Here is a 13,065-nt window from a genome sequence, read left to right as displayed (position 1 = left end):
ACAAAATTATGACATGAAATCCTTCAGACAACCATCCCAAAACTGAAAGTTCCAGAGGTTATCAATCATGTAGCTGCATGACTTACCCTGGCGAGTTTTTTTTTTCTTTAACTAAAACACACAATTTAATTTATGAACAACAAGAACATGAAGACTCACAAAGTTACAAGTATATAATGACCAACACAAAAAAAGCATCCAATTATCAAAACCAGATATCTAATCAAGGTCGCATAATCAAAAACACATTAAAAAAGATTGAAATGACCCCACTTTAGCCTTGCCTCACACTACAGAAATGTACAAAATATATAGTATTTTCAATCATCACGACCAAAAGCAAACTAATTAGAATATTGGTTACACTTTATTTTATTTTTTTCAATATGATTAATTATCAAATTAATTCTCAGGTTCTCGGCGCCCTTCGTTTCTTCCTCTATATATATTCTCTTCAAAGTTACTTGCACCTTTGTAAAATCGCCATCTTCTCTCTCACTCTCACACACTCTGTGACTCTGTGTTTCGCTTTTCTCTCTCTCTCACATCAGCCATATCAGAACCAGCAGAGACACTCTCAGAGACAGAGAGAGAACTATAGAGCAGCAGCTAGCTAGCAACTGCTCTCAAGAATACGTATATATATCTGTATCTTCCCCCCAGAGTTCGTTATCTAACCGCTTTTCCCTCCCCTACCAGTTTTGCCCTTCCCCTCTCCTCTAATTCGCAACCTAATGCCATCCCCACTCCACCACCAGATCTGAAGCAACCTGAGAATCCCCACAGCCACCGCATAAAACCTTTTCACTTCAGTTTTATCCACACAGTACGTAACAAATAACTTAAAAATGATATCCTGGAATGACCTCTACAAGGTCTTGACGGCGGTGGTGCCTCTCTACGTGGCCATGATCTTAGCCTACGGCTCCGTCCGGTGGTGGAAGATCTTCTCCACTGACCAATGCTCCGGCATCAACCGCTTCGTCGCAATCTTCGCCGTTCCTCTTCTCTCCTTCCACTTCATCTCCACCAACGACCCTTACACCATGAACTTCCGCTTCATAGCCGCCGATACGCTCCAGAAGATCATCATGCTCTTTGCGCTGGCTCTTTGGACCAACTTCACCCGCAACGGAAGCTTAGAATGGATGATCACAATTTTCTCGCTCTCGACGCTTCCCAATACTTTAGTCATGGGAATCCCACTGCTTATCGCCATGTACGGCCACCAAATCCCGGAGGCCGGCAGCCTGATGGTCCAGGTCGTCGTGCTCCAGTGCATCATTTGGTACACACTCCTGCTCTTCCTCTTCGAGTACCGCGGCGCAAAGTTGCTTATCATGGAGCAGTTTCCAGAGACCGCCGCCTCCATCGTCTCCTTCAAAGTCGACTCCGACGTCATGTCCCTTGACGGCCGGGACTTTCTCGAGACCGACGCCGAGATCGGCGACGACGGCAAGCTCCACGTGAAGGTGAGGAAGTCCAACGCGTCGAGACGGTCTCTCTCGGCAATGACGCCTCGACCGTCGAACCTCACCGGAGCCGAGATTTACAGTCTCAGCTCTTCCCGGAACCCAACTCCCCGTGGCTCGAATTTTAATCCTTCCGATTTTTACTCCATGATGGGAGTTCAGGGGTTCAATACCCGCCACTCCAACTTTGGCGCCGGCGACATGTACTCGGTTCAGTCCTCTAGAGGCCCGACTCCGAGACCTTCCAATTTCGAAGAGAATTGTGCTCCAATAATGGCGCAAACTGTTACTTCTCCCCGGTTCGGGTTTTACCCGGCGCAGACTGTCCCGTCGTCGTACCCGGCTCCGAATCCGGAATTCTCCGCTCCGGTCACTAAAACCGCCGCTAAAACTAACCAACAGCCACTCCAACCGCAACCGCCGCCGCAGCAGGTTAACTCCAACTCAAGCAAAGCAAACCACGACGCGAAAGAGCTCCACATGTTTGTTTGGAGCTCCAGCAATTCCCCTGTTTCCGAAGCCGGAGGGCTCCACGTTTTCGGGGGACCTGACTTCGCCGCGTCGGAGCAATCCGGGCGGTCAGATCAGGGCGCCAAGGAGATCAGGATGTTGGTTGCTGATCACCCCCAGAATGGAGAAACCAAAGGTAACTGTAGCAATTAATCTAAGACTATCTAGCTAATTAGTCATGCCCAATTAGTACTCCCTAATCATTAATTTCGTTTAATTAATCACCATTTGTGTTAATTAACTGTGCAGTGGCAGTTACGGACAATGACGGCGAACACCACCACCATCAGGCGGTAGCAGAAGCCTTTAAATTCGCCGGAAAAGCTGATCAGGGAGAGGAAGATAGAGAAAAGGAGGGGCCAATGGGATTTAATAAGCTGGGGTCAAGCTCCACTGCCGAGCTACACCCAAAAGGTGTAGGAGTTGGTGCTGATCATCACGAGTCTAGCGGAGGGAAACAAATGCCGCCTGCGAGCGTGATGACCCGTCTGATCTTGATCATGGTTTGGCGGAAGCTTATCCGCAACCCCAACACATACTCCAGCCTCATCGGTCTCATTTGGTCACTCGTCTCTTTCCGGTGAGAATACTATTGTACATTAATCAATTTTTTCTCCTGCATTATCTGATTCAATTAAGGAGATGATTAACCAAAGTATTGGTTGTAGGTGGCACGTGGCTATGCCGAGCATTATAAAGGGGTCGATCTCCATACTGTCCGATGCCGGCCTTGGAATGGCTATGTTCAGCTTAGGTAATAACCTATAGTTCCTCTATTACGCTATTTTAAGTGTTTTGAATTATCGCAACTTGTTATTTATGTTCGAGACCTATCGAAAACAGCGATTAATCCGACAACTAAATTACTGCACGATAATATGTTAGGTTTGTTTCGTAATCAGATTATAAATAATCCTTACTACTTTTTTTTAATTTTTTTTAAAAGGTTCAGAACTCAGCCTAACTCAGGCTGATCCCCACGCTCGGGTTCTTTTATGGTATAATTTTAATACTTGAGAGCACCGTAGAGTTTTTGACTCGGTAAGTTAACCTAGTTGCGGCGCTTGCGGCATCAGGCGTGGCAAAATGTGGGTGGTCGGCACTGATTATCTGTCATGTCAACAAAATTAGCTGCTATAGTATGGGGTATATGGACATTATTCTATCAAATTAGCCACAACCATCCATTGGTGGCTTTTTCTTTGGTGGTCACAGGAAATTGGATAAAGCTAGCTAGGAGCATACGGTAGCTTTTTTCTTGGACTATAAATGAGTTGATGGTGTTGGGGTATTGACCACCCGACATGTAGGTCCGGCCATTGCGGCCCAGGGTCGGTGAGCATTGGTTGTGTGATAGATGCCAATTCCGACTAAAGTAGTTGAAAATCAATATACAAAATCAAACAAACAAGCTTTTCTCTCTCCTTCTATTTTTGTCGTTGAAATTAGACCGGAATCAATCTAACGACTCATAATTTTGATGTTTTAATATTACGAAATACTATAGAACACTCGAGAATTAGAGGTTATATACGTGTATATATACTGATCTGATCAAACTAATATGTGAATGATTTTGACAGGTCTCTTTATGGCACTTCAACCTAAGATAATAGCATGTGGAAACTCGGTGGCCGGGTTTGCAATGGCCGTGAGATTCCTCACCGGCCCGGCTGTGATGGCTGCAGCCTCCATTGCTGTTGGGCTACGAGGCACCCTCCTCCACTTAGCAATTGTCCAGGTAGATACTTTATTTCTTATCAGAATCTTCTATCTTCTCCATCTTTTATTGCTGTTGGCTTATGTGTGTCGTTCTTTATTTTTCTTTCATTACATGGAATATTTGTCAACCTCCATCAGGCTGCACTTCCTCAAGGAATCGTTCCCTTTGTCTTTGCCAAAGAGTACAATGTTCATCCAGCCATTCTCAGCACTGGGTAAGTCTATTCTCAAACTCAAATCCTACTATTTGAACTGTGCTTGGTACATTAGCTAATTACATAATCGATTTCCTTGCAGGGTAATATTCGGAATGCTGATAGCATTACCGATTACGCTAGTGTACTATATCGTTCTCGGATTGTAAAACGTTGTTGTCAAGGTTTCGGAAGCAGATCGAGAATAGCTAGACAGACAGAAAGGAATGTGAATTTGCATGCATGATCAAGTCAAGGTCGACCAATTTGGTTGCTTCCCTCTATAAATAGAGGCTACACGCATGAGGATTTTCCGGCAGAGAGAAGATATCCAAGTTTTTTTTGGGAGCTTAGATTTTGACTTGGAGGAAATGACATCCTTGTTATAAGGATCATGCTTCCCATTACAGGCCAAAGTTTGTCTCTAATTTTCCCCAGTTTGATGAAAGGTTGGCAACGTAAGCCCGAGCGTGTTAGCTAATTAATCCTGAGAGAGGAATACAAGGAAGATCCATATTTATAATTAGCGAACATTTTCACATTCACTTCGTTTCGTCACGCCTCTAGTTTATAAGAAGTGACGAAATCAGTCCATGAATATATGGAAGAAAAGAAGAATAGGAAATAGATGGTGCTGCATGCATTTGAGTCATGATTGTATATTTTGTTACTTAAAAGTTTCTAGTGTATTATTGTAGCTGCTTTGGTCCTTAGTGTTGGGTTTTGAATATATATCTTCTTTTCTCATATATTGATTGCCCGTGGAATGTGGATCCTGCACCTTATTTACGCTTGTCTTTTCCCTTGGATTTGTGTATTATTTCTTCACAATTTTCATCATGATCCTAAACTCAAAAAGGGGGATATTGGTCAATCACTAATTCACTATGTTAATTATTTGTTAACACTAATGACAAAGAGGCGCAAAGACAACCATATACGCAATTTTTTTCAGCAAAAATGGACTTGTAATTGGTGTGTGTTCATTTCATCCATTAGTGAAAGCAACACCACCAAGGAGGCAAAGGGTTATGTAGTAAGGGAAATTACGGATACTTTGTCGTCTTCTTGTTTTAGCGAATAAAGAGTAAGTGCTACATGCGTATAGTATTTCTGAGTATCAAAATTTCGAAATGGTTACTTCAGATAAGAGTCGAGGAGGATTGCATTATATAGAATTTTCGAAAAAGACGAGGTAGAAGAGATGAGAATAGTAGAACGAAGCTTAGCTGGAGTGGAAACTCAAAAGCAACTAATCAGATAAGAGATTAGCTTACTTTTTCCGCCATAGAGCTTTAGACTTTTGATGGAAGCGCCCATACCACAACCCACGCAACGGCCACAGCCCTATCTGCCCTACTTTCACTTTGGACGGGGACTTGTCACTTCCCACGAGCTAGGCCCGCCGGAGGAGGTAGATCGAGTAGTGCTCCGGTCTTTCTTTTTTGGCTAGCTAGCTATAATGCGGAAAATGAAAGCATGTTATGGAACCAATATCAATCAGGTAGAGTTATATCTCAGTCTCATTCCTTCATAATAATGATCGCATGCAGGACCATTTTTCAGCGGAGAAAAATGATCACAGGACCATCTTTCATCGAAAACAAATCATGACAAGACCATCATCACCTCTTTCACTAGTACTCGATGGTGATCATCAGACTCATTACGTTTCAAGTCTAGTAAATCTTGATATGATGATTGAAGAGATCATGCATATCCAATCCAGGCCCCGGCCTATGTTAGCGACCAAGGACATGATGCACAAATCGATCATTTTTCTCTTTTCTGGTTAATTAATTACATAATGTAGGTCTAATAAGTGGGTGAAATCCAAGTTTTGAGGCGATCAATAATCATGTAGTTCAGAAAGGGAACACACGCAATTACAGAGGAATTAGATCGAGGCCTTAAACGAATGTAGATACGATAGTATGAGACAGTGGATATAAATAACTAAGGATTAAGGAGGATGCATATGTTGCAGCCAGGGATTAAATCCCGGAAGAAGGATGCAACATTGCAAGACCAACATGCTCGAAATCGCAGAGACCGACCACTACTCGATCATCATCGATCTCGATAACAAGCCTGAACTAGCCAGCAGAGACCGATAACGATGGCCTCGGTAAACTACGAAACCGACTCTGTATCCCTAATAATCTTCCTGCAACTCCCTCACATGGTTTTGTAGCCACAATGCAACAAACTCAGCTCTTACCCCTCACGTGTGCTCATCTTCGATCACTTTCGATCATACACATACATTCATGCTACCCTAGCTTGGGTACCCTCAACAAATTAATCGACTGTTATGTACTAATATTCTGGGTTTTTTTTTCTTATCATTGCTTAATTAGGGTTTAAGCTTTTGCATCGCATCTCATACTGAGATCTGCTCTAGAATTTGAGAGTGAAATAACCATTAGTCCTAAATTCATCTTTCAAGCAAACAAATTGTCACGGATCTTTAAACACGATGCAATTATAAATAAACGATTCGTCGGATATACTAATGAATCTCGTTCGAAATAAAAGATCTCTATATATCTTTGTCTTGGGAATTAAGAGTGTCAAAGTCTTAGAATAATGACCATGTCTATGTCGATCGTTGTAGATGGATGCATATGGTAAAGATGATCAGCTAGAGGGACCGCAAGGCAAGTCGCTAACAGGAACTAACTGATAGGAGCAAATTAAATTAGGCAAGAATATAGCCATACACGATGAGAAAGGCCACAATGTGCATGCATATATAAATAGGCAAAGAAGTGAAAGAACACATCGATGATCGATGTAGACGTACTCAGTGGGAATGGCACCAAAGATCATCGTACAGCAGATGAGGCACTCGTGGCTAAAGCATATGTTTGGGTCCATGCTCATGTGGATGCCCATACTGTGTTCATGTGGAGCTTAAGCTAGGGTTTGAAATTACAACAGTGATTGAGCACAGCTAGCCAAGCATGCCATGAATGGGGGCATGGTATATAGTTTATACATATGCATTATTAGCTTGCTACCCAAAAGCTTATATGAATCGAGGGAAAGAGATCGAGAAAAAGAAGATTGGGGAAAGATGAGTATAGATAGAATCAAAGGCTGGTAGGGACTGTTGGAGAAACGAGTTCGGCAGAGGTTTTGGAGTTTCATGCTTGTAGTTTTTCTTTGGTTACAAAGGTAATGGACCCAGAACCCTAAAACGTCCCCAGATGCAAATGTGACATGAACCACACTAACTGGGCAGGGACTGGTTAAGGGTCCTACTGTTTTCCAGAGTCTTTTCCTTTCAAGGAAACTGTGTGTGGATGATAACAATGGAAGTCCAAACAAAACAGTCCCCACAGATGTTATACACACTGAAATGGCTAGAACGTCTTGAATACTGTCCTGCAAATCCAGGTCTAATCTTTGAAGTTACAAGAATCGATTTCGAAGTGTGTAGTAGGCCTAGATTTGATCGTTTACCGCTAGTTATTTGGCACGTACATTGCTGTCAGCTTGTTCTTTATTCACTGCAGACATGCACCTAATACTAGTACATGGTCCAAAATCTGAAAGTCAGAAGATCATATCAACAGCTCTTGAACATTGATATGGATATACATAACATTCAACTGGAATTTAACAAGTAATTTGTATTTTTAGTACCTCATATATTTTGATACAACTATACAACTTAGGAAAGAAAATACATACTGAATTATTTTCAATATGTATTATACTAACTCCTCGATATGTATAAATAAGTTTTTAACTAGCATGACCAATAAAAAACATACATATAGACTACTCTGATTGAGGAGAAAATAATCAAAATATGGTTTGAATATAAATTATGTTCGAATTACGTAATTTTCATATTCCTTCATTAGATGATCGAAACTGTAATGTTTAAGCCAAGGAGCCCTGAAGCACTTAAGGGTTTTTGACGGTGAAGCAAAAACTCCATATATATCATAGTTCACATAAGTTATGCATATTAGGAAAGATATTTACTAATTGAGCTAGTAATTACTGGCTAGTAACTTCTGTAATGCAAGAATATATGGGGCATTGTCAATGATTAATATAGGTGGGACTGAAGATGATGAGTAGGGCTGCAGCTGGATATAGAAAGAAACATATGGTGCTGTCCTCGTGCGAGTGGCTTCATTCGATCTCCAGACTCCAGCATACATAGTGGCCATGCTTCTAATCTGGCAGCACCGAGTCTTCATCATAACATTTTACCAAATCTTTACCGCCCAATTATAAGACTATGATTATGCTGCTCACTGAAACACATCATCAGTTAGTTCCATTTTTTTTTAAAGTATCAATGACGGTATCCTCAAAAGCTTTCCAGATCCAGAGATTAATCTATGCCGAGGAATCTTGTAAGAACGTTTTCTCCCTTCTGATCACCAAGAATAAATTATAATTTAACTTCAATTAGCGTCGGTTGGGATTCGAACCTCAGTATGGAGGTTCCACACCTAGACTTTTACCAACTCGACCACCTATGGTTGTATCAATTAGTTCCATATATGTACCCTACTTCAGTACTTTGTTATACGCAAATATATTAATTCAGGTGAAGAAAAGGGCAAAAAAAAGCTGTCTACGGTTCGTATATGTATAATCACATACACAGTAGTAACTGCCAAACTGAGATCAAGCATATATTTCAGATAAGATTACATTGAAGTTTTTGCGCAAGTTGAACCATAACATCAAAGGGCTTGGTTAATGAGAAAAAACTAAATGCAAGGAAACAAAAATGAATCAAAAACATTGAGGGGGGTGGCCATGGCGTCGTGGTCAGTGTAGGGTGAACAACGAACACGAACCAGAGAGGGATGGACCATTTTAATCGATCTGGACCATTTGGAATTAGGGTGGTGGGTTGCGTTGACAAGTATTGAGAGAGATAGCATGTAAAATCCACACCCAAAATTACAGAACAGGGGGATCCCCGCGATCGAAGTTAATCAATACCAGCAGGCTCGAAGTCTCGAATGCTCGATCACCATTGTTGTTTAGCTTTTAATTTTATTCAATGAGTTCATATGTATTGTTTTTAGCTTTTAACTTGATAGGGATTAGGTACCAACCGTAAAAATTGGTTTCCATATATGGAACGTACAATAATTGACGCCATGAAGTAGCTAGATAATATTTTTAGAGCAAAGGAAATAAGGAACACTGTCCAACTGATCTTTCAAAGTCAGTTCTTGATGTCATTTGGTTAATTCATGTTCTTTATTTGTACCCGGAACACCACGTGACATAATACCTAACGAGTATCGGATCTTGTAAAACTCTCTGAATTGTTATTTTTTGAGACAATTAGTGAGACGATTGAGATTTTCATTGCTCGAAAATCTAACACAAAGTTTTGACGGTTAATTCCATTGAAAGGTCTACGTTTGATCAAAATATATAGAAAACTTAAACTCCATTGGCTAATCACCAAAATAGCTGCGCCATCAATTCTTTCCAATCAAAACCCCAGAGAGGAAATTGTCTTGAAATTTAAATTTCTTACATTAATCCAAGACCATTTTCCTTGTTTTCTCTTGAAGGTATCGTTGAAATAATCGCGTCATTCAATCCGTTCTTTTTTATTGTTTAAGAGTCAAAATGTCTGATCCACATGTTCTCACATCACTGGAAGACGGTACCGGCAACTCGGCTCCGACTAAGGACAGATTTTCTGGGCTTTGTACATCTGCTGAGATTGTTCACCTTCTCCAAAAGGTAACCAAGAATGTAATTTATAAAATAAACTGGCTAGGTATAGCAGCATATATAATCTATCTAATTTAACCAAGTAATTGCATTGCATGCATGCATGCAGCTAATTGCGGAGGTGATCGGAACATATTTCTTGATATTTGCCGGGTGTGGTTCGGTTGTGGTGAACAAGATATATGGTTCGATAACGTTTCCAGGGGTGGCTGTCGTCTGGGGCGTAATCGCTATGGTCATGATCTATTCCGTCGGTCATATCTCCGGTGCCCATTTTAATCCCGCCGTCACCATCACTTTTGCCGTCTTTCGCCATTTTCCTCTAAAACAGGCAAATAATTAACCTAATTACTCGAGAAATTTGATCGTTACAAATTAAGATTCTATATAATTTATTAATTTACTTCCATATATGCACGTACATATACATGCAGGTACCTTTGTACATTGTGGCGCAGCTTATAGGCTCCTTACTTGCGAGTGGGACGTTATGCCTTGTTTTCACTGTACATACGGATGAGTTCTTTGGAACCGTACCGGTTGGATCCTATCGTCAATCTTTGGTCATTGAGATCATTGCCTCATTTCTCTTGATGTTCGTCATTTCCGGCGTCGCCACCGATAACAGAGCTGTTAGTAATTTTCTCTTTATTAACTACCTAAAATTAGCTGCGTTTCGAATTTTCGATCATGTCATTACATAATAAGGGATTCTAACTCGGAGCTAAAATTGAAACGCAGATTGGAGAATTGGCAGGAATTGCTATAGGCATGACCATTTTAGTCGATGTCTTCGTTTGCGGGTACGTCGCTATGTTCTTGTTTCTTTAGTTAAGGCCCCTCTACAATGGGTGCAATCTATCAATTAAGGACATTATAGTTTTTGATTGATGACAATGGTGATCAATCTGAATGATGATTGATGATAATGGTGATCAATCTAAACAGGCCGGTATCAGGGGCGTCAATGAACCCAGCTCGGAGCATTGGGCCGGCAGTGATCATGAAGATCTACAAAGGACTTTGGATTTATATTGTAGGCCCAATAATTGGGACGATGTTGGGTGGATTGGCATACAATTTGATAAGATTCACCGATAAACCACTCCGGGAAATAACAAAGAGCGCTTCCATGTCTATCAGGAGCGTTCCGGTCCTCAAGTCCGTGTCTCGAAACACCACTTTTAACAGTAGAACCTAACGACGTATCAATAGCCATAACCACCGTCGTCGTAGATATTCCCGGAACACCACGTCGTCGCGGTCATCATCGGCCTTCCCGGTGCATACAGCCAATGTGGAGGTACCGGTGGCTTAGCTTAGCCAGCTTGTATATCTTTAGCTAGAGTTTGTTCATTCAACTTAACCCTAATATATAACTCAAGAAATATGATGTACTGTCCCGTCTGTCCGTCCTGCTACGCTTTTGTTTTTTATTTTTTTTAGAAGAAAAATAAAATTACAATAAAAAACCTCTCTGGCTCTGACAAACCAGTTTGAGAAAAATCTAACAGAAATACTTTGAAAACTTAAACAGGGTATCTGTCAACTCAGATATTTGGGCATTAAAGAGCGTGACCCGAATTAACCAAGGCATCCGCCATAAAATTTGCTTATGTAGGTTGCTTCTATAGTTTGAGAAGAATCGAAATCCTCGCTAGGTTGCTTATGTAGTCTAAATGTGAGCTTACAATGCAATTCTCCATAGACTCCATAGTAATGTTATTCTCTTTCTGATGAGGAGAAGAAATTTACAAAGAAAATTTTCTTAGGCGACCTATTTATAGAGAGAGGGAGACTTCAATTCCAAACATAGCTCAGTTTACTACAACTAGCCTTTTAACCTGAGCAGATGTATGAGACTTACAAAATTACTATGAGTTAGTTAATTTTAGTTTCTTTATTGATAAATAGTGTTTTGGCCAGGATTCTCAACAGGGGTGGAGAGGTAACTTAGCAGTAAAAAATAATACAATGGATGCGGGCGTGCCACCGCGCAGGGCGCGGAATGAGATTGCGCGTGTGCTGGACTTCTAATCAAACAATAGGGCTCCGGTGCCACCTCACGGACGAGGGTTTACGAGTAGCTCTCCTATTTGTTTGCATCGATACTCACTATTGTAGCGAGCAGAGCAATTAATCGAGACAATAACCGGGGGGCGAGATCGAACGGTTCTGCAAACTAAGGCAAGATGCGCTTTAGCGTTAGGGTTTCGAGAACCTCGAAGATTTGTTGAGTTGTATATGATTTGATTGTGTATGAATGATCCTCGAACCCTCCTTATATAGGGCTCGCAACTAGCTAATAGAGATGTAACCATAATCTAATTCGGACTTAGCTATCAGAGTAATACAAGGACTCATCTTGCTCGCAAACCAAACATTTAAGTGACACGTGTCTAGTCGCACAACAGACTCCGCTTAGGCCACAAGTGCTACCTCCGCGTTATCCAATACCCTGTAGTCTTCTATGTGAACTCAAATAGCGAGTTTCTTTATCTTGTGAGGTGCTACAACCCCAGTAGGAAACTATCTCGCGCGCCTTCGAAGCTTACGCTCTTTAGCAGGCTTTATTTAAAAAAGGCCACATGTATTGACCCAAATGTTATCCAAAACTTATTATTTAGTCTTGGACCGAAATATAAGAGCTCAAACAAATAGATCAAAATCATGTAGAGCTCATCCACATGATCTGTCACTGCAAGCAAGTTCCATTTGATAACTGATAAAGCCATCCCACCTAATGGTTTGTATAGACGCATGAGAACATTGACTGCCATCTATGATACATATGAATGCCACATGGGTAGGGTATAGTAATGTTTAAATTTTCTTTCTTTGTAGCAATGGTGCCATTGTCTTCTACTATATAATTGGATCAATGTGGCCTAGACTTCAATTTTATTATGAGTAGCAATATGAGATCTGTTTGGTTTGTTGGGAAGTCCCTTTTGTTAGTTATGAAAGGATTTCACTGGTCAATATATATATATATATATATATATATAATTGATCTATGTTCATTTGGATTAGATAGATGATAGTTTCTACCTAGTCAAGCCCCGCTACACACATTACACAATCAAATTGAAGTCAGTATTGGTATCGGTGGATATATTAACGGCTTATGTTACTCGATATTATTTGATGTAATGATATTGGAGTTTGTTTTGTAAATGAAAAGTCTTAATTTTTTTTTTTTGGTAAAAACATAACTTATATTACTTAATCAATGACCAAAAGACACGTACATCAAAATGTCGTCCTCCACAGAGTATGCTAAGAGAGGCTTACAAACACCAAGACATGTACTTTTACCGATTACACATAGACTCGTAGAAAAAGTCTTAAATTTTTAAACCTGTTGTCCCAACTCTGAATGATGGTCAGCTCAATCCATGCAGACATTAACGAAATGAAGAGGGAAGGATTTT

General features: G+C 40.7%; 2 protein-coding genes across 2 annotated transcripts; both read left to right on the top strand.

Annotated features, from left to right (window-relative positions):
* The first annotated feature begins 498 nt into the window (after nt 1-498).
* On the top strand, nt 499-4,625 carry LOC101299467 (auxin efflux carrier component 3-like). Its single transcript, XM_004297318.1, has 6 exons — nt 499-2,118; nt 2,232-2,562; nt 2,651-2,736; nt 3,566-3,723; nt 3,843-3,919; nt 4,002-4,625. Exons 1-6 carry the CDS (start codon nt 849-851, stop codon nt 4,066-4,068), a joined length of 1,989 nt encoding a protein of 662 aa, XP_004297366.1. The 5' UTR covers nt 499-848; the 3' UTR covers nt 4,069-4,625.
* Nucleotides 4,626-9,523: 4,898 nt separating this feature from the next.
* On the top strand, nt 9,524-10,832 carry LOC101290760 (probable aquaporin NIP-type-like). Its single transcript, XM_004298416.1, has 5 exons — nt 9,524-9,640; nt 9,741-9,962; nt 10,066-10,263; nt 10,373-10,434; nt 10,580-10,832. Exons 1-5 carry the CDS (start codon nt 9,524-9,526, stop codon nt 10,830-10,832), a joined length of 852 nt encoding a protein of 283 aa, XP_004298464.1.
* Nucleotides 10,833-13,065: the final 2,233 nt, after the last annotated feature.

Source organism: Fragaria vesca, linkage group LG4 (assembly GCF_000184155.1).
Source record: "Fragaria vesca subsp. vesca linkage group LG4, FraVesHawaii_1.0, whole genome shotgun sequence".
NCBI classification, from domain to species: Eukaryota; Viridiplantae; Streptophyta; class Magnoliopsida; order Rosales; family Rosaceae; genus Fragaria; species Fragaria vesca.
This window is presented reverse-complemented; position numbering and strand designations above follow the sequence as displayed.

Coding starts and splice junctions, on each gene's coding strand:
- LOC101299467 (XM_004297318.1), top strand. CDS start 849: ATGATATCCTGGAATGACCTCTACAAGGTCTTGACGGCGGTGGTGCCT. Junction 2,563..2,650: donor TGGTCACTCGTCTCTTTCCG/GTGAGAATACTA, acceptor TATTGGTTGTAG/GTGGCACGTGGCTATGCCGA. Junction 2,737..3,565: donor AATGGCTATGTTCAGCTTAG/GTAATAACCTAT, acceptor TGATTTTGACAG/GTCTCTTTATGGCACTTCAA.
- LOC101290760 (XM_004298416.1), top strand. CDS start 9,524: ATGTCTGATCCACATGTTCTCACATCACTGGAAGACGGTACCGGCAAC. Junction 9,963..10,065: donor GCCATTTTCCTCTAAAACAG/GCAAATAATTAA, acceptor ATATACATGCAG/GTACCTTTGTACATTGTGGC. Junction 10,435..10,579: donor GTCGATGTCTTCGTTTGCGG/GTACGTCGCTAT, acceptor CAATCTAAACAG/GCCGGTATCAGGGGCGTCAA.